The sequence below is a fragment of the Hyperolius riggenbachi genome, chromosome 10 (genome assembly GCF_040937935.1).
Source record: "Hyperolius riggenbachi isolate aHypRig1 chromosome 10, aHypRig1.pri, whole genome shotgun sequence".
Taxonomy (NCBI): Eukaryota; Metazoa; Chordata; class Amphibia; order Anura; family Hyperoliidae; genus Hyperolius; species Hyperolius riggenbachi.
In genome coordinates, this window is record NC_090655.1 from 217,098,915 (window position 1) to 217,126,430 (window position 27,516).

General features: G+C 46.3%; 1 protein-coding gene across 1 annotated transcript in view; it reads left to right on the plus strand.

Annotated features, from left to right (window-relative positions):
* LOC137536809 (uncharacterized) overlaps positions 1-27,516 on the plus strand; it is a 245,257-nt gene that overhangs the window by 102,297 nt on the left and 115,444 nt on the right. The window contains 3 exon segments of the mRNA XM_068259008.1: positions 1,024-1,973; positions 1,975-2,122; positions 12,871-16,928. Coding sequence (XP_068115109.1) covers positions 1,024-1,973; positions 1,975-2,122; positions 12,871-16,928 — 5,156 coding nt within the window.

Sequence of the window (27,516 nt, forward strand, 5' to 3'; positions counted from 1 at the left end):
TACAGAGGGGCTGCAGCACACAACAGGAAAACAGTGACAGGGGCTCTTGGTTACAATTTAACACACTTAAGCTCACCAACTGCGCCAAAGCGTCCCCAATCTGGCATTTTGTATGATAGAGTAGGACTCACCTGATTGGGGACACTTTGTCGCAGTTGGTGAGCCTAAAGCGGTTTAAAACTCTGACAAAATTTTCAACAAAAATGTGTTTTCCTACTTTTTATAACCTACACAATTATCAAATTTGCTTTTGTGCACAAGTATTAATATTCATTTAGATATTATAACTTCCCAAAGTTTAGTTAATTTACTTTGAAAGCTGCTGGTGCATTTTATTTATAACTGTTGTCATTCTGTTTTAAAAGCTGCCAGCAGTTATTTCTGATTTGTTTTTCACTGCAGCACTCATCAGCTGAAGTCCTGCACAGCCAGAGAATGTTTACATAAATGTATCAAGTAAAGAATGTGTACACAAGATAAGCTTATAAGCAGTTTGGCTGCGGGTTCTCCCTGCAGAAGAAAGAGTCAGCCCTGTGATGTAACCCTTTGAATGCTGTTTTACTAAAAAAAAACAACAACATTGTGTTAGTATATTGTATGCTGTAAATGATCTTTTAGAGCAAAGAAGAAATTCTGGGTTATATTCCGCTTTAAGTGCATTAAAGGGTAACCAAGAGCCCCGTCACTGTTTTCCTGTTGTGTGCTGCAGCCCCTCTGTGTGTGTGTGTGTGTGTGTGTGTGTGTATATATATATATATATATATATATATATATATCACAATATTCTGCACTTTAGGCTGAGAATTAGTGAATGCCTGTGACCTGCCAATAACTCTGAGATGGTGCAAGTTGTATGCTAGTTATATGCAAAGCTATGCAGCTTTTGCACTTGGTACATTTCCAGTATGTATAAACTTTGCATCGACTTGGAATTATCAGCAGCTCGCTGACCATCCCTAACTAATAATTGTTCCTCCTCTCAGAATTCTTTAACAGGAAGTGATGATGTTTCTCTATTTGCAGCACAGAGTCCTGGCATCAAGAACCTCTCGGTGTTTCATCTCTCTGTATCCACATACTCTACAATGGATGATGATGATGTCATTGGACAAGAGGCTCTGTCAGAAATTCTGGTTACCCCAAATATTCCCCCAGACTCCCCTCGCCGGTATAACCCCGAGGGGCCTTATACCCAGCTGAGCTCTACTACTGGTGGAGGATCGTATTCCTGTTCCATGTGTGGGAAAAATTTTGGATGTAGGTCAACCCTTGTCAAACATCAGAGGTTTCACACTGGTGAGAAACCTTATTCATGTGCTGGGTGTGGGAAATGTTTTGTACAAAAATCAGACCTTGTCACGCATGAGAGATTTCACACTGGTGAGAAGCCCTTTTCCTGTGCTGAGTGTGGGAAATGTTTTGGCAGGAAATCAAATCTTATCATACATAAGAAATCTCATACTGGCGAGAAGCCCTATTCATGTGCTGAGTGTGGGAAATGTTTTGTCCAAAAATCAGATCTAGTCAAGCACGAGAGATCTCACAGTGGTCACAAGCCCTATTCATGTGCTGAATGTGGGCACTGTTTTGCACAAAAATCAGACCTAGTCAAGCATGAGAGAATTCACACTGGTGAGAAGCCCTATTCATGTCCTGAGTGTGGCAAATGTTTTGCACGAATATCAGGTCTTGTCACACATACAAGATTTCACACTGGTGAGAAGCCCTATTCATGTCCTGAATGTGGTAAATGTTTTGTACAAAAATCAGACCTAGTCAAGCATGAGAGATGTCACAGTGGTGAGAAGCCATATTTGTGTGGTGAGTGTGGGAAATGTTTTGGACAGACATCACATCTTGTCTTACATAAGAGATCTCACACTGGTGAGAAACCCTTTTCATGTTCTAAGTGTGGGAAATGCTTTATACAGAAATCGTGTCTTGTTGCACATGAGAGATCTCACACTCGTAAGAAAACCCCATTCATGTGCTGAGTGTGGGAAATGTTTTGTGCAGAAATCAGAGCTAGTCTTATATAAGAGATCTCGCACTGTTGAGAAACCTTATTCATGTTCTAAGTGTGGGAAATGCTTTATACAGAGATCTCAGGAAATCAAATCTTGTATATGAGAAATCTCACACTGGTGAGAAGCCCTATTTATGTACTGAGTGAGGGAAATGTTTTGTACGAAAAACATATCTTGTCACACATAAAAGGTCTCACCACCTACAAACCGAGCAAAAATAATACAATCTCACTCTAGGGCAAATGTAAGTAGATAACTAGAAAAGTGAGGAAAAAGCAACCTCATAGAGTGGCAATGATCATCACAACTATGAATAAAGTTGCAAAAAATATAAATTTTATTATTTATCAAAAACACGAACATACATTAAAAATAGGTTAAAAAAGTTCCTTAAATACTCATTATAATCAGAAATCCTGCAAAAATTGCCCTTATTGTATACAAATGTTAAAACCAATATGGATGATTATATAATATCAATAGTATGCCAAAAAGTGCCACAAAAGTGCTGTATGTGAAATACGAGTTGTGTATATTACACGCCAATAACTCCTTAATACACCATGCCTGGATAACAATAATAGTTATCCAGGCATGGTGTATTAAGGAGTTATTGGCGTGTAATATACACAACTCGTATTTCACATACAGCACTTTTGTGGCACTTTTTGGCATACCATTGATATTATATAATCATCCATATTGGATTTAACATTTGTATACAATAAGGGCAATTTTTGCTGTGTTTCTGATTATAATCAGTATTTTGGGAACTTTTTAACCTATTTTTAATGTATGTTCATGTTTTTGATAAATAATAAAATGTATATCTTTTGCAACTTTATTCATAGTTGTGATGATCATTGCCATTCTGTAAGAGTGCTTTTTTCTCCCTTTTCTAGTTAATTACATAAAATGTCTCATACTGGTGAGAAATCTTAAAGGGAACCTTAACTGAGGAGGATTTGGATTTTTCATTTTAAAATAATACCAGTTGCCTGACTCTCCTGCTGATCCTGTGTCTCTAATACTTTTAGCCACAGCCCCTGAACAAGCATGCAGATCAGGTGCTCTGACTGGACTAGCTGCATGCTATTCATATGCTCTGTATGTAAAAGCTTTCAGGTGTAAACCATGGCATGTGAGACACTTGTGTTAGGTTGTAATTTTTTGCACATAAGGACTCTCTTATGCTACGCAGTGAATTGTTTGTAAAGGCTTAAAGTGATACTTAAGTGAAAATAAACAGATGAGATAAATAATTGTATCTGTTCTTCTACTCCTAAAAAAAAGACTTTTATGCTGTCCGATCTTATTTTCGATCGATTTTCTTCTCAATTTCCATTCACTTCTATGAGAAAATAAGATCGGACATGTTGGAAATTATCTACTGAACCATCAATCTGCTGAAAAAGATTATGGTGTATTCCGAGCATTAGATATCCAACAGTTTTATGTTATGTCTAAAAATGTAACAACATAGATTTATTACTTTGTCTCAGTTCAATGAAGCAGTCTGTCCCTTATTTCTGAGTGCTAAAATATGTGAGCTATTGAACTTTTTATCTATCCCCTACTCTCAGAAGCTCAGTTCTCTGCCAGGAAAGCTGTCATTCCTTATCAGTGAAGGAGGCTATGGTCCCACTGACTGGGTCCCCACTGGAGAAAAACTGTCAGTTCCATAGTTGAATATTATCTCTTTGAGGCAGAAAAAAAAAAAGAAACGCAACACAGCATATTTATTTGTGTGCTTGGCACTGCACATACAAATGTCTATCTCATCATGTCACATGTCACTTAAAGGGGTTCTTTCGCGAAAAAAAGTAGGCAGTTAAAAAATGTGACAGGTGACAGGTTTTGAGCCAGTCCATCTTTTTAAGGGGGATTCTCAGGGCTTTCTTTGTTTTCAACAGCATTTCCTGAACAGCAGTTTAACTGCCAAAATAGCAAGATACCAGCCGGCCTCCCTAATCACTTGCACACTATTATGTCAGTTAGATTTTGCAACTGTTGTTCAGGAAATGCTGTTGAAAACAAAGAAAGCCCTGAGAATCCCCCTTAAAAAGATGGACTGGCCCAAAGCCTGTCATCTGTCACATTTTTTAACTGCCTACTTTTTTTTCGTGAAAGAACCCCTTTAAGAATCCCTTTAGTCCCTGAACTGAGGTCAAATAATACACATGGGTACATATAGTACGAAGCCTAGTTAAAACTTGCCTGTGTTCACGTTTTATATTCCCAAACCACTTTTATCTTGCTGCTCAAACACCCGTGATAGCAGATGTTATTTTTCCTTGTTGTAAGCTGAATTAACTAGATATAATGTCACACTGATATGGCTGCTGTGCACAATTCATAAAGTGAAAATACCCCATAAAGTGAAAATAAGAATGTGAGACTCCAAGGAGTTTTTTACAGTCATGTCCATAAATATTTGAACAACTTTTTCTTATTTTGGTTCTGTATGTTACCACGATGAATGGTAAATGAAACAACTCAGATGCAGTGGAACTGCAAACTTTCAGATTTAATTCAGTGCGGGGAACAAAACGATTGCATAAAAATGTGAATGTGTCAGGGCTCAAAAGTAACTGGAAAAATTTAATAACCGAAAATGAAACGTTAATTTCTAATATTTGGTTGAAAACCCTTTGCTGGCAATGACAGCCTGAAGTCTTGAACGCATGGACATCACCAGATGCTGGGATTCCTCCTTTTTAATGCTCTGCAAGGCCTTAATTGCAATGGCTTTCAGTTGCTCTTTGTTTGTGGGCCTTAATGTCCAAAGTTTAATATTCGACAAGTGAAATGCATACTCAATTGGGTAAGATCAGGTTGCTGACTTGGCCATTCACAATGTTTCCACTTCTTTGCTTTAATAAACTTCTGGGTTGCTTTGGCTGTATGTTTTAAGTCATTGTCCATCTGTATCATGAAACGCCGCCCAATCAGTGTGACTGCATTAAGTTGGATTTGAGCAGACAGTATGTCTCTGAACACCTCAGAATTATGGCCGGATAGTATACTGGTTAAGGGCAGGGTTTGATTCCTGGTTAGGCTCAGTACCTATTGGGTAAAAAGTCCTTGGGCAAGACTTCCTAACACTGCAGGGCAGCCTCTTCAGCATGCTCTTATTATTATTATATAGAATTAATTTGGCTACTTCTGTCCTGTGTCACATCATCACTGTGCCACTGTGGGCAGCCATGCATACCCAAGTTATCATACTGCCTTCACCATGTTTTACAGATTATGTGGTATGCTTTGGGTAATGAGCTGTTCCATGCCTTCTCCATACTTTTTACTTGTTATTATTTTGGTTGGGGTTGACCTTGGTTTCATCTGTCGAAAGAATGTTTTTCCAGAACTGTGCTGGCTTTTTTTAGATGTTCTTTAGCAAAGTCCAATTTAGCCTTTCTATTCTTGAGGCTTATGAGTGGCTTGCACCTTGCGGTGCACCCTCTGTATTTACTTTCTTGCAGTCTTCTCTTTATGGTGGACTTGAATATTGATATGCCTACCATCTGGAGAGTGTTGTTCACTTGGTTGGCTGTTGTGAATGGGTTTCTCTCCACCATGGAAATTATTCTATGATCATCCACCACTGTTGTGTTTCGTGGACATCCAGGTCTTTTTGCGTTGTTGAGTTCACCAGTGCTTGATTTCTTTCTCAGGATGTACCAGACTGTATATTTTGCCACTCGTAATAATGTAGCAATTTCTCTGATGGGTTTTTTCAGTTTGCACAGTATAAGGATGTCTTCTTTCACCTGCATGGAGAGCTTCTTTGACCGCATCTTGTCTGTTCAAAGCAAAATCTTCCACATGCAAGCATCACACCTCAAATGGACTCCAGGCCTTTTATTTGCTTGACTGATAATGGCATAACAATGGACTTAACCACACCTGCCCATGAAATAGCCTTTGAGTCAATTGTCCGATTACTTTTGGAGGATAGTAGGATATCTAAGATATCTCCTTCAGTGTTAACCTTGAAATCAGGCCATGGCAATAGTCTGTTTTTGCATTTATTATATAGCTCTGAGTAGGTTTTTGGTGCTGTAGACTAAATAGCAGTCATATGGAGGACACTTTAGGCCTGATGCACTGATATGGCAGTGCAAGCTACATGACACCAGCGTGAGCTAATTAGAGGGCTGCACGCTACGTGCGGTCGTGCTGCGTAGCGTGCCTCCCTTAGTTACGTGCCCTGTTTACATGATAACACGCGTTCCTGGGTGCTGTCACTAGCATGACTGCTACTATGTTAATTAACATAATTACTATATTAATTAACATAGTAGCGATGCTCTAATGAAGTATCGCGGTCACAATACTTTACAGCACCAAGGATCGTGTTACTATTTAAACATGGCATGTAACTAAGGAAGGCATGCTACACAGCAAGACCGTGCATTGCATGCAACCCTGTACTTAGCTTGCGCTGGTGCCATATAGCTTGTGCTGCTGTAGCAGCGCAGCTTCATTCATTAGGCCTATGGAGTCGGAGCAATTTCTGGGTACCTGAAGTCAGAGGCGGTGGTTTCATAAACTGAGGAGTCGGAGTTGGAGTCAGATGAATTTTGTTTCAACTCTACAGCCCTGTGAATTTCTCACACAGGTCCTGTGAAGATGTGATGCTGAGTTTCTGACAAGATGTGTTGCAGAGATTGTCAACTGTGCGGAAATGCTGGGCAGGTTTTTTATTTATTTATTTATTGTATTTATAAAGCGCCAACATATTACACAGCGTTTTTTGGCTGCATTTGCAATCTCCTGAGACTAGAATTTGGCTTGATATTTTTTTCAGGAGAACAATTAGGAAATGTTTGTCATCTGAGGACTGATGTTTGTGTCACTGTCATTCTAGTTTGTGCCCCTCTTTCTTCAGTTTATTTACAGAGTTGTCAAACCAGCATGTGTGATGTTTAAGCTATTGTATCACCCTTATTTGATTCCTGCCACTTCCCCACTGTGTATTTTTCTTCTGGGATGAGTAAGATGGTAGGGGTAGCTATTTTGATGAAAAAGGCTATCCCCTTTAATGTAACATGTTCATGCACAGACTTTCAGGGACATTGCATACTGCTGCAGAGAGTGTTGGCTCATTGTGAAATAATCCTGGCTAACCTTTATTTTCCTCATACTCACTGGCCTCATTTCACTAAGCAGATAAGACTAGTTTACAGATGGTTTTTAGTCTACTGGTGGTTTGGTGTAATGATTTAGACCTGTTTTTAGACCTGGTCTAACATTCAGTAATTACACAATTCACAAAGGCAAACAAGGAGTAACCACGCCCACTTTTTCTGACAGAGATTATACCATCTGATTTCTGTCGGTAAAGTAATTCAGTGAGATATTTTAGATGGAAAGTATAGAACCTTTTAAATGAATTATGCAGGAGTTTAGTTGTATGCAGAGGAGAGCTCATCAGAGTAGAAGGATGTCAGTCATAGCTACTAGTTTGTGAATTGCATCTTTTGATCATTTTCCCTGCTTTACTGATCTAATTACCAAATGGTTTAGACCAGGTCTAAAAACAAATCTAAAACATTTGGTAATAGTGAATTCCCCTTTGATGCAACTGACCAAACCATCAGAAGACTAAAAACCATCTGTAGACTAGTCTAAACTGCTTAGTGAATTGAGGCCAATTGTGTTGTTGTTCAAAATCTGGGTTTCCTAACGCACTTCGGAACTTCAGGTAGTGGAGGGGGGCAGGGGGAGGTTACATGGTTGTGGGCCACACCATGCTTAACATTACTTCCAGGCTGGAAGGAGAAAACAACCAAGTCTCATAAAGCTTAGCATGGACCACAAGTCAGTGGCTTCCCCTGCCCCTCTCCACTACCGGAGGTTCTGAAGTGTGTTGCACGGCTTAATCTGGGTTTCTGAAGAAGGAAACCCGTATTCAAACATAAACACTAGTCATCAACTAAAGTTCCTCAAGAAAATACGAGGGAAACCCTTGTGCCTTTTGTGGGAGTGTCGGCTATTGGGAGAAGATTTTAATTAGCTTTTTTCTTCAGTGTTAGACCAGTCTTCAATCTCTTCTAAAGCAAGCCAGGCAAGGATAGGTTGTATATCTTGGGAGTCTAGAAAATGGGTAAGGGATAAGATATGTAATCCAGTCTCTTAACAGTATAGCTTTTATTCTATCCAGTCTCTTAACAGTATAGCTTTTATTCTATCCAGTCTCTTAACAGTATAGCTTTTATTCTATCCAGTCTCTTAACAGTATAGCTTGTATTCTACCCTCATGCATCTTTCAGCAGGCTGAATTATTTTCTGACCTCTAAGTTATTCATTCATCAAGGCAGTCAGGTAGAGATTCATCATATGTCATGGTCAGACCATGGCCCGGTTTCTATGGACCTTGACTGTAGAACTAAAATCAGAGGTCCTTATCATTGGTGTCTTAATAAGTCCCTTTTAAAACGCAAAATTATATAATGCTATACTGAAGGAAAAATCAGATTTTTTTTTCTTAAACCAAAACTCAGTTTGTAACTACAAATCCCTCTTTTATGCAGAGGCAGCTGATGGCTTGACCATGTCATGCCACAAGCTGTTTTACCCTTACTGCCAAAAGCAATTTTCACCTTTCAGCACTGGTCCTATTAATTTGGCAATAGCATTATCACTACTTATCACACCTAAATGATCCATATATTTTTCGGTGGACAACTTTTTGTGGGTGATTTTCTTTAGTTTATGTTCTATGCATTTTAAAGGTGGTAAATGTAAATAAAAATACATCCATTTTTATCCACTATAGTTTTGAATTAAATAATAATATTGTGGATGAAACCCACACATTTTATTTGCCTTTTTATCCTGGTTATCCCTATCTAAATTATGTTCCTTGTACAAAATATGGTGACAATAATTTGATTTGAAATAAAGGTGTGTTTTTTTTTCTGTTTTGTTTGGTTGTTTTCTCATTGTGCTCCATCAGTAATAACAAGCCCCTGTTTACAAAACAAATAACAATAATATACCCTTAGGGCCTGAGCCCACTAACTCAGTTGTGTCACCTTCTGTCTGTTTTCAGCCTTTGTAACATTGATGTGTAACTGAAAAGCGGACACAACTGCGTCAGAGGGCTCAGGCCCTTAGGAAATGCATACCGTATCTCACAAAAGCTGAGTACACCTCTCACATTTTTGTAAATACTTTATTGGCTAAAACTTAATGCTGACAAAACTGAGGTTCTTGTTATTGAGGGTCAGGGCTCAACAGCAAAGCAGCCCCAGTCTCAACCAACACCGCTAAGGATAGGGAGCACAGACCTGAACAACTCAGACTGTGTGCGCAGCCTGGGAGTACTGAGTGATGGGAAATTAAGCTTCAGGAGTCAAATCTCAGCTGTTGTGAAACATTTCTTCTTTCATCTAAGGAATATTGCAAGGATTAAACACCTAATTCTTTCAGAGGATCTTCCAACCCTAGTTCATGCCTTCGTCACATCAAGGTTAGACTACTGCAATGTCCTCTACACAGGCCTTCATAAGAAAGACCTACGCCACCTGCAATTAGTACAGAATTCCGCCGCAAGGCTGTTAATGAGCCAACCCCGCCATTGCCACATAACACCAACCCTGTGCTCACTCCACCGGCTACCGATAAAATGGAGAATTCTGTTTAAGATTGGCTTACTGACATTGAAATCCTTGCACAATCTGGGCCCTGGATACCTGAAGGACTTGTTGCAACTGCATCACACCCCCCACAATCTTAGATCAAAAGGACGTAGCACCTTGGTCACCCCCAGAGTCCACCTCAAAACCTTTGGAGACAGAGCCTTTTGTCATGCTGCCCCTACACTTTGGAACTCCCTGCCACACCCAATCAGGACAGCTCCATCCCTGGAAGCATTTAAGTCTAAACTGAAAACCTACCTCTTCAGTCTGGCATTCATGAACATCTGACTATCTCCTCTGTAACACAACCCAGCCTGTAACCCTGTATTAATTGATCTGAGACACAACTATGCGCTTTGAGTCCTATGGGAGAAAAGCGCTTTACAAATGTTATTATATTGTATTACTGTATTGTAGTGCATCTTTTCATGGGACAACACCGAATCAGAATCAATTTTATTTAGCCAAATTAGTTTGCACTTACAAGGAATTTGATTTGGCAGTTGCTTAACAGACACAGACAAAAACAATACAAGGACACACACTGTAGGTACTTATAAGTCAAGGACAGTATATAAGTTAAAGTTGTAGCAAACAGGGTGAGAAGTGTTCATTTTCAGTTCTATACTGTAATGCTTTCCAGTCCCAGCACCTCTAGCGTGGTTTGCGCATTAACCATATAAGGACCACAGTCTTTTCGCCCCTTAAGGACCAGAGCCTTTTTTTCATTCAGACCACTGCAGCTTTAACGGTTTATTGCTCGGTCATACAACCAACCACCTAAATGAATTTTCCCTCCTTTTCTTGTCCCTAATACAGCTTTCTGTAAACTACAGCTTTCGGCAAACCTCCGCAAAGAGCTGCCCCGCTTCCATCAGCACATCACCTGCCCCACCAGGAGTGCTAACACCCTCGACCATTGCTACACGGCCCTGAAGGATGCATACAAAGCGACACCGTGGGCAGCCCTAGGCTCATCTGACCACTGCATCATCCACCTGGTACCTACTTATAAAAGGCGCCTGGAAACCTCAAAACCTGTCACTAAGTCCTCCAAAGTGTGGTCAAGTGAGGCTAAACTTCAACTTCAGGCCTGCCTTGACTGCACAGACTGGAAGGCTCTGGAATCCCCTAACCTGGACGAGTGGGCAGACAATGTATCCTCGTACATTAGCTTCTGTGAGGACTCCTGTATCCCAACAAAAACCTTCAAACTGTATCCAAATGATAAACCGTGGTTCTCAAAAAGACTACGACAACTACGTCGTAGCAAAGAAGCCGCACATAAGTCCGGCAACCAGGTGGAATACAAGAAGGCAAGAAACGACCTAAACAGAGAACTGAGGTCCGCTAAGAGGGGCTACGCGGAAAAGCTGGAACAGAACCTCTCCTCAAACGACTCACGAGCCGTGTGGAAAGGGCTGAAGGCTGCCACCAACTACAAGCCCCCCCCCTCAGCATGCCACACCGAGCTCTGAGCTTGCCGAGAGTCTCAGTGACTTCTACTGCAGATTCGAGAGTCAGCCAGCACCTGCAGGACTCCCACAGCCACCTGCACAATCTGCCACTGTAGCCCTAGGCCCTTACTCACCCCCACCATCAGTGAGGGAGGCGGATGTACTGAAACACTTGCTAAGGCTAAATGCTAGGAAAGCCTCAGGTCCGGACGGTGTGTCGCCAGCCTGCCTGAAAACCTGTGCTCGCCAGCTCGCTTCCACCCTCTCTTCCATCTTCACGAGGTCCCTCCAGGAAGGCAAAGTTCCCGCGTGCTTCAAGAGGTCTGCCATTATCCCTGTCCCCAAAAAGCAGGGCATCCTCGACCTCAACAACTTCAGGCCCGTGGCACTTACATCCGTGATCATGAAAGCTTATGAAAGCATGGTGCTACCTCTCCTTAAGCACTCTACTGAGGGACTGCTGGACCCGCACCAGTTCGCGTACAGAGCGAACAGGTCCACAAATGACGCCATCAACATCTGCTTGGAGCACGTCTATGAGCACCTGGATAGACCGTGTCAGGATCACACGGAAATCTTACCACAAGTCGGTGGTTTGATGGCCTTAGCATTCCCCGGGGATCCGCAGTCCGGAGGGGCCCCGCCAATGCAGGGTGCACGATGTTCCGTGTTCCATCGGAGGCCAGCACTTCCGGGTGGCCTGTGTGGAGGAACGCGTACTGACGCGTCATCATGGTGGTTGCCGGTGGCCGGAAGGGCGGAAGTACAAGCCGCAACTATGGGCAAACAAGTACGCATGCGCCGTTCCTGGCGGACAAGAGTACGCATGCGTCAGGATGGCAGTACGCATGCGCTGGTCTTGGCGGCCGTTAGTACGCATGCGTGGCGCGGAATTCAATTGGAAGGCCAGCCCTCCTTCACTATAAAAGGCAAGGACTCACAGCACTCCACGCTGATTCCTCTGTCAGCTAGTGTGTGAAAAGTCTGAAGCTCTGTTTGTTTTCCTGATTGATTCGTTACCGACCCGGCCTGTTCCTTGACTACTCCTGATCTGATCTACCCGGCTTTGACCCTTGGCTCGTCCCTGACTCTCCTGGATTGCTACCTGCCCTGACCTCAGCTTGTTACCGGATTGGAACCTTGCTACCTGCCCTGACCTCAGCTTGTTACCGGATTGGAACCTTTGCTACCTGCCCTGACCTCAGCTTGTTACCGGATCTGAACTTTGCTCTCAGTTACTCTCTGGATTTAGATCTAACACAGTTACCCCGGATCTCTTAACCTTCAGTACCCCGGATCCTCATTTAGTCATCCAGCCTCCACATCGAGGTGTCATCTGTTCTCCTGACCACTGCTGGAGTCCTTCTTGGGTGCAACCTGGTGGGCACTAGGCAGCTAAGTAGTCCATAGCCCACTAGGGGTTGTGGCCCATTACCCCCTCCTGGGGTGCTGGTGAAGACCCGTGGTCACTTAGACTCTGCACTCGGGAGACTCCTTTCCTCAGTGGAACGGTCAACGTTACACTTGCATAACAGAAGGAATCAGCCATAATGGACGCCTCTGGAGGAGCATCCCCAATTGACCAGCTATGTCAACAAATTGCTAACTTAACAATCTCCGTTCAGAAGATTGAGCAAGGATAAGTACAAGGTCTTGCAGTTAACCCGGCGCCAGTTCAGCCCGCTGCTCAAAACATCACTCTGACTACTCCACTCCCGGAACCCAAACTTCCGTTGCCAGATCGGTTTTCCGGAGATAGGAACAAATTCCGATTATTCAAGAGTGCATGTCAACTGTTCTTCTCTCTACAACCCCGAACCTATGCCTCTGAAGCCACCCAAGTTGGGGTTATCATATCTCTTCTGCAAGGAGAACCTCAAGCATGGGCACTCCGGATGACGGAGCAGGGTCTGGATTCGGTGAAGACTGTTCAAGGTCTCTTTGATGCCCTAGTAGAACTTTGTGATGATCCGGGTCGGGCAGCTTCCGCTGAAGCAGCACTCCAAACTCTACGTCAGGGTAGATGCCCGGTAGAGGAATACGTTTCTGACTTCAGGCGGTGGGAGGCCGATACTCAGTGGAACGACGCAGCTCTGAGGTTCCAGTTCCGCAAAGGTTTATCGGACCAGTTAAAAGACGAGATAGCACGGGTTGGTGTCCCCGCAACTCTTAAAGATCTGATTGTCCTGTCGATACAGATTGATAGACGACTAAGAGAGAGAAGATTGGAAAGGACGGGGGTCACTGTTCCCGTTAGGCCTTATGTCTCTTCCGGCCAAGCTTCTTCAGTCCCATCCGGAGCTACTGCCAGCACTGGGGATGATACGGAACCTATGCAAATAGGTTTGGCCAGACCATCTCTCTCCACTGAGGAACGACAACGCCGAATTACCTCCCGCCTCTGTCTCTACTGCGGAGCCTCTGGACATTTTAGACAAACTTGCCCCATAAGACCCTCGGGTAAGACTTCATTACTGGAATCAGGACATGAGTTCTCAGGGATCCCTTCGCTCACTCATGTACCTCTGTTTTTGTCTCTTCAGGGCCCAGGAGGAATCAACGAGATTAAAGCCATCCTGGATTCTGGGGCCTGTTCCTGTTTCATAGACTCATCCCTCGCCCAGAAACTTAATCTACCTCTCCAAGACAAGGAACAAGCTCTTCCCATCCAGTTAGCGGATGGCTCTCCCATCAACTCGGGTCCCATCACTCTAGAGACCATGCCTCTTCTGGTCACAACTAACAATCATCATCAGGAGTACATATGCTTCAACCTGATCTGCTCCCCTTTATTTCCAATTATTTTGGGAATGCCATGGTTACAGACCCATAACCCTAAGATTGACTGGACTAATCAGAGTGTGTCTTTTGAATCTGATTATTGTAGGAATCATTGTCTCCCTTCCTGCGGACCAATCCTCTGTCTAGAAATCAAGAAACAGAGTTTAATACCTACGATGTATCATGAGTTCTTGGATGTCTTCGACAAAAGAGGTGCTGACCAGTTACCGCCTCATCGTATTTATGATTGTCCAATTGAACTTCGTCCGGGAGCAGAAATTCCTTTTGGTCACCTCTACTCTCTGTCTGAACCTGAACTTTCCACTCTCAAGGATTACATTGATGAAAATTTAAAGAAAGGATTTATCCGACCTTCTACCTCCTCAGCTGGTGCAGGAATATTTTTTGTGGAAAAAAAAGACGGATCCTTAAGACCTTGCATTGATTACCGAGAACTTAATAAAGTAACCGTCAAGAATCGGTACCCTCTACCACTAATTACCGATTTATTTCAGAGATTACGATCTGCCAAGATTTTTTCAAAACTCGACTTAAGGGGAGCTTACAACCTTGTACGGATAAGAGAGGGGGACGAATGGAAGACGGCTTTCCGTTCCCGCTTTGGCCACTATGAATACTTGGTGATGCCATTCGGCCTATGCAACGCCCCAGCAACCTTCCAACATTTCGTTAATGATATCTTCCGAGATTTCCTGGATGTGTTTATGGTGGTATATTTGGATGACATCCTGGTGTTTTCATCATCCCTGGAGGAACATCAGGGTCATGTGAAGAAAATATTGGGTAGGCTCAGAGTTCATGGACTGTATGCAAAACCGGAAAAGTGTGAATTCCATAAAGAAGAAATTCAATTTCTGGGTCTTCAGATCTCTCCTCAAGGAATCTCCATGGATCAGAAAAAGATTTCAGCAATCCTGGACTGGCCGGTTCCTGTTGATAAAAAAGGAGTGCAAAGATTTTTAGGGTTTGCTAATTTTTACCGCAAGTTTATAAAAAATTTTTCCTCCGTAGTTCTTCCAATCACTCAACTAACTAAACAAAATCAAACTTTCCAGTGGAACCAGGTAGCACAATCTGCATTTGACAAATTAAAACAGCTATTTACATCTGCGCCTATCCTTCACCATGCTGATCCATCACTACCTTTTGTTGTTGAAGTCGATGCCTCCGCCTGTGCCATAGGAGCTATTATTTCTCAACGCTTCGGTCCCAAGAGCCTGTTACATCCTATTGCTTTCTTTTCAAGAAAACTCAGCCCAGCGGAAAAGAATTACGACATTGGGGATAAAGAATTACTAGCCATTAAATCAGCTTTGGAAGAATGGAGATATCTATTAGAAGGAGCACAGCACCCAATCTTAATATTCACAGATCATAAAAATCTTGAATACCTCCGAACAGCCAAGAGATTGAAGCCGCGTCAAGCCAGGTGGGCATTATTCTTTTCTCGGTTTGAATTCCATGTGACTTATCGGCCAGGTTCAAAGAATAGCAAACCTGACGCCTTGTCTAGAATGTTTCTCGATGACATAGAAGGGGATTCAGGTGAGCCACCCGACACCATTCTTTCCAGCCACAACTTCCTTCTTCTTCTCCATGAGTTGAGGGAACAACTTCAGCAAGCATCCACCGTGTTACCTGCAGATGTGAAAGCTCAATTAACTCATAAGGATGGAATCTTTTATAAAGATGAGAAGATCTTTGTACCTGAGAATCTTCGCACCACTGTTCTTCAATGGAATCACGACTATAAGTTGGCAGGACACTATGGTTTTAAAAAAACACTGGATCTCCTCCAAAGAAAATTCTGGTGGCCGGAAATGTCAAAAGATTGTAAGCAATTTGTAGAATCATGTTTGATCTGTGCACGTTCTAAAACACCAAGGGTACGACCCTGGGGACTACTCTCTCCGCTCCCTATACCCACCCGCCCTTGGGAAAAAATCTCCTTGGACTTCATAGTCGAACTTCCTCCCTCTCAGGGGTTCACTACAATTCTGGTCGTAGTAGACAGATTCTCAAAGATGGTGCATTTCATTCCCCTGAAGAAACTTCCTTCTGCAGCTCTCACTGCCCAGACTTTCTTGCAGGAAATAGTTAAACTACACGGATTGCCTTCTGACATTGTCTCGGATAGAGGTGTTCAATTCACGTCCAAATTTTGGAAAGAACTCTGTTCACAATTAGGAATTCAGGTGTCATTATCCTCGGGTTATCATCCTGAATCCAACGGGCAGACTGAGAGGGTCAACCAGGTGCTGGAGCAATATCTTAGATGTTTTTCCTCAGCTACTCAAGATGACTGGGTTTCGCTTTTATCAATGGCTGAGTTTTCTTTCAACAATACAGTACATTCATCCACGAAGCAAACTCCATTTTTTTTAAATTACGGTTTCCATCCTACTAGTATTCCTGGAGAATTGGGAGAGAGCTCAGTCCCTGAAGTTCAAGACAGACTTACCAGGATGAAGGAAAACTTTGAATTCATTCAAACAGTGTTGCAGCAAACCCAAGGGAGAATGAAGGAGCAGGCAGATAGGAGAAGGAGGAAGAGTCCAGAATTCACGCCAGGGGAATTAGTTTGGCTGGCAACTACTAATCTCAAACTCCGATGTCCTTCCAAGAAGTTGGGACCCAAATACATAGGCCCATTTACTATTGAAAAGAGAATTAATACTGTTGCATTCAAACTTACCTTACCGGAATCCTTGAAGATACATCCAGTATTTCATGTGTCTTGTCTTAAAAGATTTATCCCAGATTCATCAGGAAGGGCACCTGCGGTTCCACCTCAACCCATTCTGATAGAAGGTACGGAGGAATTCGAGGTTGAAAGAATATTGGATTCCCGAAGACGATCTGGAAAGTTGCAGTATTTAATTAAATGGAAGGGGTTTGGAGTGGAGGAAAATTCCTGGGAACCCAACTCAAATGTTCACGCTCCAAGATTAATTAATCTGTTTCATAAAAATAATCCAGGAAAACCAAAACCAGAGGTCATTCGGAGACTGCCCTTAAGGGGGGGGCAATGTCAGGATCACACGGAAATCTTACCACAAGTCGGTGGTTTGATGGCCTTAGCATTCCCCGGGGATCCGCAGTCCGGAGGGGCCCCGCCAATGCAGGGTGCACGATGTTCCGTGTTCCATCGGAGGCCAGCACTTCCGGGTGGCCTGTGTGGAGGAACGCGTACTGACGCGTCATCATGGTGGTTGCCGGTGGCCTGGAAGGGCGGAAGTACAAGCCGCAACTATGGGCAAACAAGTACGCATGCGCCGTTCCTGGCGGACAAGAGTACGCATGCGTCAGGATGGCAGTACGCATGCGCTGGTCTTGGCGGCCGTTAGTACGCATGCGTGGCGCGGAATTCAATTGGAAGGCCAGCCCTCCTTCACTATAAAAGGCAAGGACTCACAGCACTCCACGCTGATTCCTCTGTCAGCTAGTGTGTGAAAAGTCTGAAGCTCTGTTTGTTTTCCTGATTGATTCGTTACCGACCCGGCCTGTTCCTTGACTACTCCTGATCTGATCTACCCGGCTTTGACCCTTGGCTCGTCCCTGACTCTCCTGGATTGCTACCTGCCCTGACCTCAGCTTGTTACTGGATTGGAACCTTGCTACCTGCCCTGACCTCAGCTTGTTACCGGATTGGAACCTTTGCTACCTGCCCTGACCTCAGCTTGTTACCGGATCTGAACTTTGCTCTCAGTTACTCTCTGGATTTAGATCTAACACAGTTACCCCGGATCTCTTAACCTTCAGTACCCCGGATCCTCATTTAGTCATCCAGCCTCCACATCGAGGTGTCATCTGTTCTCCTGACCACTGCTGGAGTCCTTCTTGGGTGCAACCTGGTGGGCACTAGGCAGCTAAGTAGTCCATAGCCCACTAGGGGTTGTGGCCCATCACCCCCTCCTGGGGTGCTGGTGAAGACCCGTGGTCACTTAGACTCTGCACTCGGGAGACTCCTTTCCTCAGTGGAACGGTCAACGTTACACTTGCATAACAGACCGGACTCCTACGCCAGGATCCTCCTACTGGACTTCAGCTCAGCATTCAATACTATCAGCCCCAAAATACTTCAGGACAATCTCGCTGCGCTAGGAGTCCACCCCACCCTACGCCTGTGGATCACGGACTTCCTCACCAACAGGTCCCAGGTCGTTAGGTTAGGCACCATCTCCTCACAACCTAGGATCACCAACACAGGGGCCCCACAAGGCTGTGTCCTGTCGCCGTTCCTGTTCTCTCTGTATACGAACAATTGCAAATCCACTTCGGACTCGGTAAAAGTAATCAAATTTGCCGATGACACGACCATTGTGGGTCTCATCACCAAAAACGATGAGAAGGCGTACCGCCACCAAGTCGAAAGCATATGCAGCTGGTGCAGAGAGAACGGTTTGGTCCTAAACACAGCAAAAACGGTGGAGATGATTGTTGATTTCAGGAGGCGCGCCTCTACCCCGCCTCCAATCCACATGGATGGCGTGGAAGTGGAAAGAGTCCCCAGTGTCCGCCTACTGGGCACAACTATCTCCAATGACCTGAGGTGGAACACCAACACTGCCTCAACACAGAGGAAAGCCCAACAGAGACTTTTCTTTCTCCGACAACTGAAAAAGTTCGGTATGGCCCAAAAACTGCTGACAAATTTCTACTCAGCCACGATCGAATCCGTCCTATGCTCTTCCATCCTGGTCTGGTACACCAGCTCCTCCGCCAGCGACAAGCTCAAACTGCAGAGGGTCATCAAATCTGCAGAGAGGATCATCAGGAGATCCCTTCCCACTCTGGACCTCCTCTACCACTCCAGGCTGAACACCAGAGCATTAAAGATCGCCAACGACCCCTCACACCCAGGCTACCGCTTCTTTAATCAGCTCCCCTCGAGCCGGAAGCTCCGGTTCCGATCCATCTACACCAGGACCTCAAGACATAAGAACAGTTTCTTTCAATACCAAGACGCACTGAGGCACTTTGCACATAGTTTAAGTGTACTTTTTTATTTGGTTGTTTTTTTATTGTATTGTAACTTATGCCATTGTCTCCCTCTGCATACATGTTCTATAATGTTCTGTTTTTCTGTATAATGTTCTGTTACTACTGCATGTCCTCTATCTGTAACTACTGTATACCGTGTATCAGTACCCTGTACGTGCCAAGCCCAATTCCGGGCACGACCCAGTCGTGCTTGGCGAAATAAAGTTTCTGATTTCTTTCTTTTGGTGCTATTTGATTGCTGCTGTGATTTTTAGTTTTTATTATATTCATCAAAAAAGACATGAATTTTGTAAAAAAAAATAAAATATTTTTTTAACTTTCTGTGCTGACATTTTTCAAATAAAATAACATTTTTATGTATACATTTTTGTCCAAATTTATTCTGTTACATGTCTTACTGCCACTATACTTATAACGTCCTTAACTTGTAATATTCACACTGTCTGTCCTAATTCCTTGTAGGTGCAAACTTACTTGGCGAAAATAAATTGATTCTGATTCTGATTCTGATTTATTGGTTTGGGAAAAAATTATAGCGTTTACAAACTATGGTGCCAGCATTGAGTTTTCCCATGTTGAAGCATCTCTGACTTTTCTGAACAACTGTCAGGTTTCATGGGGTGCTACAATTCCAGGATAGTATAAATACCCCCCAAATGACCCCATTTTGGAAAGAAGACATCCCAAAGTATTCACTAAGAGGCATGGTGAGTTCATAGAAGATTTTATTTTTTGTCATAAGTTAGCAGAAAATGACACTTTGGAAAAAAAAAAAACAGTTTCCATTTCTGCTAACTTGTGACAAAAAAAAAAAAAATGAAATCTGCCACGGACTCACCATGGCCCTCTCTGATTACTTTGGGGTGTCTACTTTCCAAAATGGGGTCATTTGTGGGGTGTGTTTACTGTCCTGGCATTTTGGGGAGTGCTAAATTGTAAGCACCCCTGTAAAGCCTAAAGGTGCTCATAGGACGTTGGGCCCCTTAGCGCAGTTAGGCTGCAAAAAGGGGTCAGACGTGGTATCGCCGTACTCAGGAGAAGTAGTATAATGTGTTTTGGGGTGTATTTTTACACATACCCATGCTGGGTGGGAGAAATATCTCTGTAAATGAGATTTTATTGATTTTTTTACACACAATTGTCCATTTACAGAGATATTTCTCCCACCCAGCATGGGTATGTGTAAAAATACACCCCAAAACACATTCTACTACTTCTCCTGAGTACGGCAATACCACATGTGTAACACTTTTTTGCAGCCTAGGTGCGCTAATGGGCCCAACGTCCTATGAGTACATTTGATTTCAAGACTACTCCTCACGGTTTAGGGCCCCTAAAATGCCAGTGCAGTATAGGAACCCCACAAATGACCCTATTTTAGAAATAAGACACCCCAAGGTATTCCGTTAGGAGTATGGGGAGTTCATAGAAGATTTTATTTTTTGTCACAAGTTAGCAGAAATTGATTTTTATTGTTTTTTTTTTTCACAAAGTGTCATTTTCCGCTAACTTGTGACAAAAATAAAATCTTCTATGAACTCACCATAATCCTAACTGAATACCTTGGGGTGTCTTCTTTCTAAAATGGGGTCACTTGTGGGGTTCCTATACTGCCCTGGCATTTTAGGGGCCCTAAACCGTGAGGAGTAGTCTAGAAACCAAATGCCTCAAAATGATTTGTGAATAGGACGTTGGGCCCCTTAGCGAACCTAGGCTGCAAAAAAGTGTCCACATGTGGTATCGCCGTACTCAGGAGAAGTAGTATAATGTGTTTTGGGGTGTATTTTTACAAATACCCATGCTGGGTGGGAGAAATCTCTCTGTAAATGGACAATTGTGTGTAAAAAAAAAATAAAATAAAATTGTCATTTACAGAGATATTTCTCCCACCCAGCATGGGTATATGTAAAAATACACCCCAAAACACATTATACTACTTCTCCTGAGTACGGCGATACCACGTGTGACACTTTTTTGCAGCCAAGTTGCGCTAAGGGGCCCAATGTCCTATTCACAGGTCATTTTGAGGCATTTGGTTTCTGGACTACTCACGGTTTAGGCCCCCTAAAATGCCAGGGCAGTATAGGAACCCCACAAGTGGCCCCATTTTAGAAAGAAGACACCCTAAGGTATTCCGTTAGGAGTATGGTGAGTTCATAGAAGATTTTATTTTTTCTCACAAGTTAGCGGAAATTGATTTTTATTGTTTTTTTTCACAAAGTGTCATTTTTCGCTAACTTGTAACAAAAAATAATCTTCTATGAACTCATCGTACAACGGATTACCTTGGGGTGTCTTCTTTCTAAAATGGGGTCACTTGGCGGGGTTCCTATACTGCCCTGGCATTTTAGGGGCCCAAAACCGCGAGGAGTAGTCTGGAAACCAAATCCCTCAACATGACTTTTCAGGGGTATAAGCATCTGCAAATTTTGATGACGGGTGGTCTATGATGGGCAGAATTAGTGGAACCGGTCATAAGCAGGGTGGCCTCTTAGATGACAGGTTGTATTGGCACGGAAGTGCAGGATGTTCTCAAATCGTGACCTGGACATGGCAGCAGAGAACATGGGCTTGTGATGTATTGGGTGCATAGACCAATAAGACCGCAATACATTCTTTTTGACTAGACCCATGTTAAAGAGGAGCTGTTAGGTATAGGGTCTCAGAGACAAAAAACACATATATCAGTAGCTAAATACTGGCTGTACTTACATTACATATGCATTTCACTGTCCACGTTTGGATTTCACAGAATTTTTATATAGTATATGCAGAGAATGATGCTCCTGACAGCTCATGGCAGGTTCCATGTTTGTCTGTCTTGTCTGAAGCCAATTGTGATGTCATATCCTCCCTTACCCTGCTTCCTGATTAATTATACATTAGCCCTCCCAAGTCCCAGCCCTCAGACACTCCTACCAGTCTCTGGTCTTATGCTTGGTACACAAGATGCGTTTTCCCGCTCGATCCGCGGGTCAATCGGGATCGATTTGATTATTTCCAACATGTTAATTATGCCAAATCGACGGCAGGAACGATCGAAATCCGAATCGAGCATGTTGGAAATAATCTAATCGACCCGCGGATCGAGCGGGAAAACGCATCGTGTGTATTAGGCACTCAGCGGGGAGCGATCATGTCTGGGTTGCGTGCGATCTCGCTGTCAGTTGGGGTGGGGGGAGCTGTGCGAGCGATTGCGTTGTCAGTCGCGCGGGGGGGGGGGGGGGTGCGGATGATTGCGATGTCATTCAATTTGCGGGCGGTTGCGATGCCGGTCGTTTTGCTTGCGATTGGGAAGTCAGTCGTTTTGCTTGCGATTGCAATGTCAGGCGTTTTGCGAGCGATTGCGATGTCGGTCGTTTTGCTTGCGATGTCAGTCGCTTTGCTTGCGATTGCAATGTCGGTCGTTTTGCTTGCGATTGCAATGTCGGTCGTTTTGCTTGCGATGTCGGTCGTTTTGCGAGCGATTGCGATGTCGGTCGTTTTGCTTGCGATTGTGATGTCGGTCGTTTTGCTTGCGATTGCGATGTCAGTCGTTTTGCTTGCGATTGCGAAGTGAATCGTTTTGCGTGCGATTGCGAAGTCAGTCGTTTTGCTTGCGATTGCGATGTCGTTCGTTTTGCTTGCGATGTCGGTCGTTTTGTGAGTGATTGCGATGTCGGTCGTTTTGCTTGCGATAGCGATGTCGGTCGTTTTGCTTGCGATGTTGGTCGTTTTGCGAGCGATTGCGATGTCGGTCGTTTTGCTTGCAATTGCGATGTCAGTCGTTTTGCTTGCGATTGCAATGTTGATTGTTTTGCTTGCGATTGCGATGTCGTCGTTTTGTGGCCGATTGCGAAGTCAGTTGTTTTGCTTGCGATTGCAATGTCGGTCGTTTTGCGAGCGATTGCAATGTCGGTCGTTTTGCGAGCGATTGCGAAGTCAGTCGTTTTGCTTGCGATTGCAATGTCGGTCGTTTTGCTTGCAATGTCGGTCGTTTTGCGAGCGATTGCGATGTCAGACGTTTTGCTTGCGATTGCAATGTCGGTCGTTTTGCTTGCGATGTCGGTCGTTTTGCGAGCGATTGCGCTGTCAGTCGTTTTGCTTGCGATTGCGATGTCAGTCGTTTAGCTTGCGATGTCGGTCGTTTTGCTTGCGATGTCGGTCGTTTTGCGAGCGATTGCGATGACGGTTGTTTGGGGGGGGGGGGGGCGCCGATCGCTGGTGTCACTCGCGGGGGGGGGGGGGCGGTGTATGCCGCCGATCGCAGGTGTCAACAGCCGGGGTGTGGGGGTGCCGCCGATCGCGGGTGTCACTCGCGGGGGGGCGTTTGTCAGTCGCGGGGGGGGCGTAGTGCCGCCGATCGCGGGTTTCACTCGCGGGGGGGTGGATGCCGCCGATCGCGGGTGTCACTCGCGGGGGGAGGGGGGGGGTGCCGCCGATCGCGGGTGTCACTCGCAGGGGGGGGGGGGGGTTTGCCGCCGACCGTGGGTGTCACTCGCGGGGGGGGGGGGGGAAGTGCCGCCAATCGCGGGTGTCACTGGCGGGGGGGGGAGTCAGTCGTTTTGCTTGCGATTGCGAGGTCGGTCGTTTTGCTTGCGATGTCGGTCGTTTTGCGAGCGATTGCGATGTCAGTCGTTTTGCTTGCGATTGCGAAGTCGGTCGTTTTGCTTGCGATTGCGATGTCGGTCGTTTTGCTTGCGATGTTGGTCGTTTTGCGAGCGATTGCGATGTCGGTCGTTTTGCTTGCGATTGCGATGTCAGTCGTTTTGCTTGCGATTGCGAAGTGAATCGTTTTGCGTGCGATTGCGAAGTCAGTCGTTTTGCTTGCGATTGCGATGTCGTTCGTTTTGCTTGCGATGTCGGTCGTTTTGTGAGTGATTGCGATGTCGGTCGTTTTGCTTGCGATAGCGATGTCGGTCGTTTTGCTTGCGATGTTGGTCGTTTTGCGAGCGATTGCGATGTCGGTCGTTTTGCTTGCAATTGCGATGTCAGTCGTTTTGCTTGCGATTGCGAAGTCAGTCGTTTTGCTTGCGATTGCAATGTTGATTGTTTTGCTTGCGATTGCGATGTCGTCGTTTTGTGGCCGATTGCGAAGTCAGTTGTTTTGCTTGCGATTGCAATGTCGGTCGTTTTGCGAGCGATTGCAATGTCGGTCGTTTTGCGAGCGATTGCGAAGTCAGTCGTTTTGCTTGCGATTGCAATGTCGGTCGTTTTGCTTGCAATGTCGGTCGTTTTGCGAGCGATTGCGATGTCAGACGTTTTGCTTGCGATTGCAATGTCGGTCGTTTTGCTTGCGATGTCGGTCGTTTTGCGAGCGATTGCGCTGTCAGTCGTTTTGCTTGCGATTGCGATGTCAGTCGTTTAGCTTGCGATGTCGGTCGTTTTGCTTGCGATGTCGGTCGTTTTGCGAGCGATTGCGATGACGGTTGTTTGGGGGGGGGGGGGGCCGCCGATCGCTGGTGTCACTCGCGGGGGGGGGGGGCGGTGTATGCCGCCGATCGCAGGTGTCAACAGCCGGGGTGTGGGGGTGCCGCCGATCGCGGGTGTCACTCGCGGGGGGGCGTTTGTCAGTCGCGGGGGGGGCGTAGTGCCGCCGATCGCGGGTTTCACTCGCGGGGGGGGTGGATGCCGCCGATCGCGGGTGTCACTTGCGGGGGGAGGGGGGTGGTGCCGCCGATCGCGGGTGTCACTCGCAGGGGGGGGGGGGTTTGCCGCCGACCGTGGGTGTCACTCGCGGGGGGGGGGGAAGTGCCGCCAATCGCGGGTGTCACTGGCGGGGGGGGAGTCAGTCGTTTTGCTTGCGATTGCGATGTCGGTCGTTTTGCTTGCGATGTCGGTCGTTTTGCGAGCGATTGCGATGTCAGTCGTTTTGCTTGCGATTGCGAAGTCGGTCGTTTTGCTTGCGATTGCGATGTCGGTCGTTTTGCTTGCGATGTTGGTCGTTTTGCGAGCGATTGCGATGTCGGTCGTTTTGCTTGCAATTGCGATGTCAGTCGTTTTGCTTGCGATTGCGAAGTCAGTCGTTTTGCTTGCGATTGCGATGTTGATTGTTTTGCTTGCAATTGCGATGTCGTCGTTTTGTGGCCGATTGCGAAGTCAGTTGTTTTGCTTGCGATTGCAATGTCGGTCGTTTTGCGAGCGATTGCGTTGTCTGTCGTTTTGCGGCCGATTGCGAAGTCAGTCGTTTTGCTTGCGATTGCAATGTCGGTCGTTTTGCTTGCAATGTCGGTCGTTTTGCGAGCGATTGCGATGTCAGACGTTTTGCTTGCGATTGCAATGTCGGTCGTTTTGCTTGCGATGTCGGTCGTTTTGCGAGCGATTGCGCTGTCAGTCGTTTTGCTTGCGATTGCGATGTCAGTCGTTTAGCTTGCGATGTCGGTCGTTTTGCTTGCGATGTCGGTCGTTTTGCGAGCGATTGCGATGACGGTTGTTTGGGGGGGGGGGGGCCGCCGATCGCTGGTGTCACTCGCGGGGGGGGGGGGGTGGTGTATGCCGCCGATCGCAGGTGTCAACAGCCGGGGTGTGGGGGTGCCGCCGATCGCGGGTGTCACTCGCGGGGGGGGCGTTTGTCAGTCGCGGGGGGGGGCGTAGTGCCGCCGATCGCGGGTTTCACTCGCGGGGGGGTGGATGCCGCCGATCGCGGGTGTCACTCGCGGGGGGAGGGGGGTGGTGCCGCCGATCGCGGGTGTCACTCGCAGGGGGGGGGGGGTTTGCCGCCGACCGTGGGTGTCACTCGCGGGGGGGGGGGGGGGGGAGTGCCGCCAATCGCGGGTGTCACTGGCGGGGGGGGGGGGTGCTGCCGATCGCGTGTGTTACTCGCGGGGGGGGGGGGGGGGGGGGGTTAGCCGCCGATCTCTGGTGTCACTCGGGGGGGTGCCACCGATCGCGAGCTTCACTCGCGGGGGGGGGGGATGCCGCCGTTCGCCACGGGTGTCACTCGCGGGGGGGGGGGGGGGGGGCGCCGATCGCGGGTGTCTTTCCGGGGGGAGGGGCGGGGGTCATGTGCTGCCGATCACGGGCGTCACTCGCGGGGGGGGGGGTTGTTGGGTAGGATTTGGGGGGGTTGCCGCAGGCAGCCTGCAGCTGTCACTCGGGGTGTCTGGATGGGGAGGGAACGAGAGAGGGACCAGCCAATGAGGCTGCAGCAGGGCTGGATAGGGAAATGAAGGGGTGGTGCAGGGAGGGCAGTAGAGAGGAAGTAAGACCTTCCCATACTGCTTTGCAGGCTGACTGCGGCTTTTTCAGTCTGATGCGTCCTCCTAAACAGCCTGGAGATAAGGAAGGCTGCTATTCAGCCCACAATAAAGTAAGAGAGTTTTTTAACTTCAGTATTGATATTTGGCTTCCTTCCACACTGTTTAACACAGGGGAACATAGATCAAAATTACTTGTTTTTGCCTGACAGTTACTCTTTAACCACTTGCCGACCGCGCACTCATACCGCACGTCGGCAAAGTGGCAGCTGCAGGACCAGTGACGCAGTATTGCGTCGCCAGCTGCAGGCTGATTAATCAGGAAGCAGCCGCTTGCGCGAGCGGCTGCTTCCTGTCAATTCACGGCGGGGGGCTCCGTGAATAGCCTGCGGGCCGCCGATCGCGGCTCGCAGGCTAAATGTAAACACAAGCGGAAATAATCCGCTTTGTTTACATTGTACGGTGCTGCTGCGCAGCAGCGCCGTAAGGCAGATCGGCGATCCCCGGCCAATCAGCGGCCGGGGATCGCCGCCATGTGACAGGGGACAGCCTGTCACTGGCTGCACAGGACGGATAGCGTCCTGTGCAGCCCCGATCACCGGGGATGAGCAGATAGGAGAGGGAGGGGAGAATTTCGCCGCGGAGGGGGGCTTTGAGGTGACCCCCCCCGCAACATGCCAGACAGGAGGAGCGATCAGACCCCCCCTGCACATCATCCCCATAGGGGGGAAAAAAGGGGGGCGATCTGATCGCTCTGTGTGCCAGCTGATCTGTGCTGGGGGCTGCAGAGCCCACCCAGCACAGATCACAAAAAATAATGCTGGTCCTTAAGGGGGGGTAAAGGGTGGGTCCTCAAGTGGTTAAGGAGAAGGCCCCAAAAAATGTTACGTTTGGAAACTTGGAGTGGTTTCCACCGAAAAGGCTAGGCGTGGTAGCTTCTTGGATTGGCGGTTGCGTACTGTGTGGCATAACGGTTGGTCTCAGTTACAATTAAGTCGTAGAGACCAGCAGTGATCAAAAAAAAAAAAATTCTGTCACTGCGGTGGGGCGGGTGAGGGTTTGGCCGGGTGATCAGAAGCCCGCAGGGGGGCAGATTAGGGCCTGATCTGATGGATAGGAGTGCTAGGGGGGTGACAGGAGGTGATTGATGGGTGTCTTAGGGGGTGATTAGAGGGGAGAATAGATGCAATCAATGCACTGCGGAGGTGATCGGAAGGGGGTCTGAGGGGGATCTGAGGGTTTGGCCGGGTGATCAGAAACCCACACGGGGCAAATTAGGGCCTGATCTGATGGGTAGGTGTGCTAGGGGGTGACAGGTGGTGACAGGAGGTGATTGATGGGTGTCTCAAGGTGTGATTAGAGGGAGGGAATAGATGCAAGCAATGCACTGGCGAGATGATCAGGG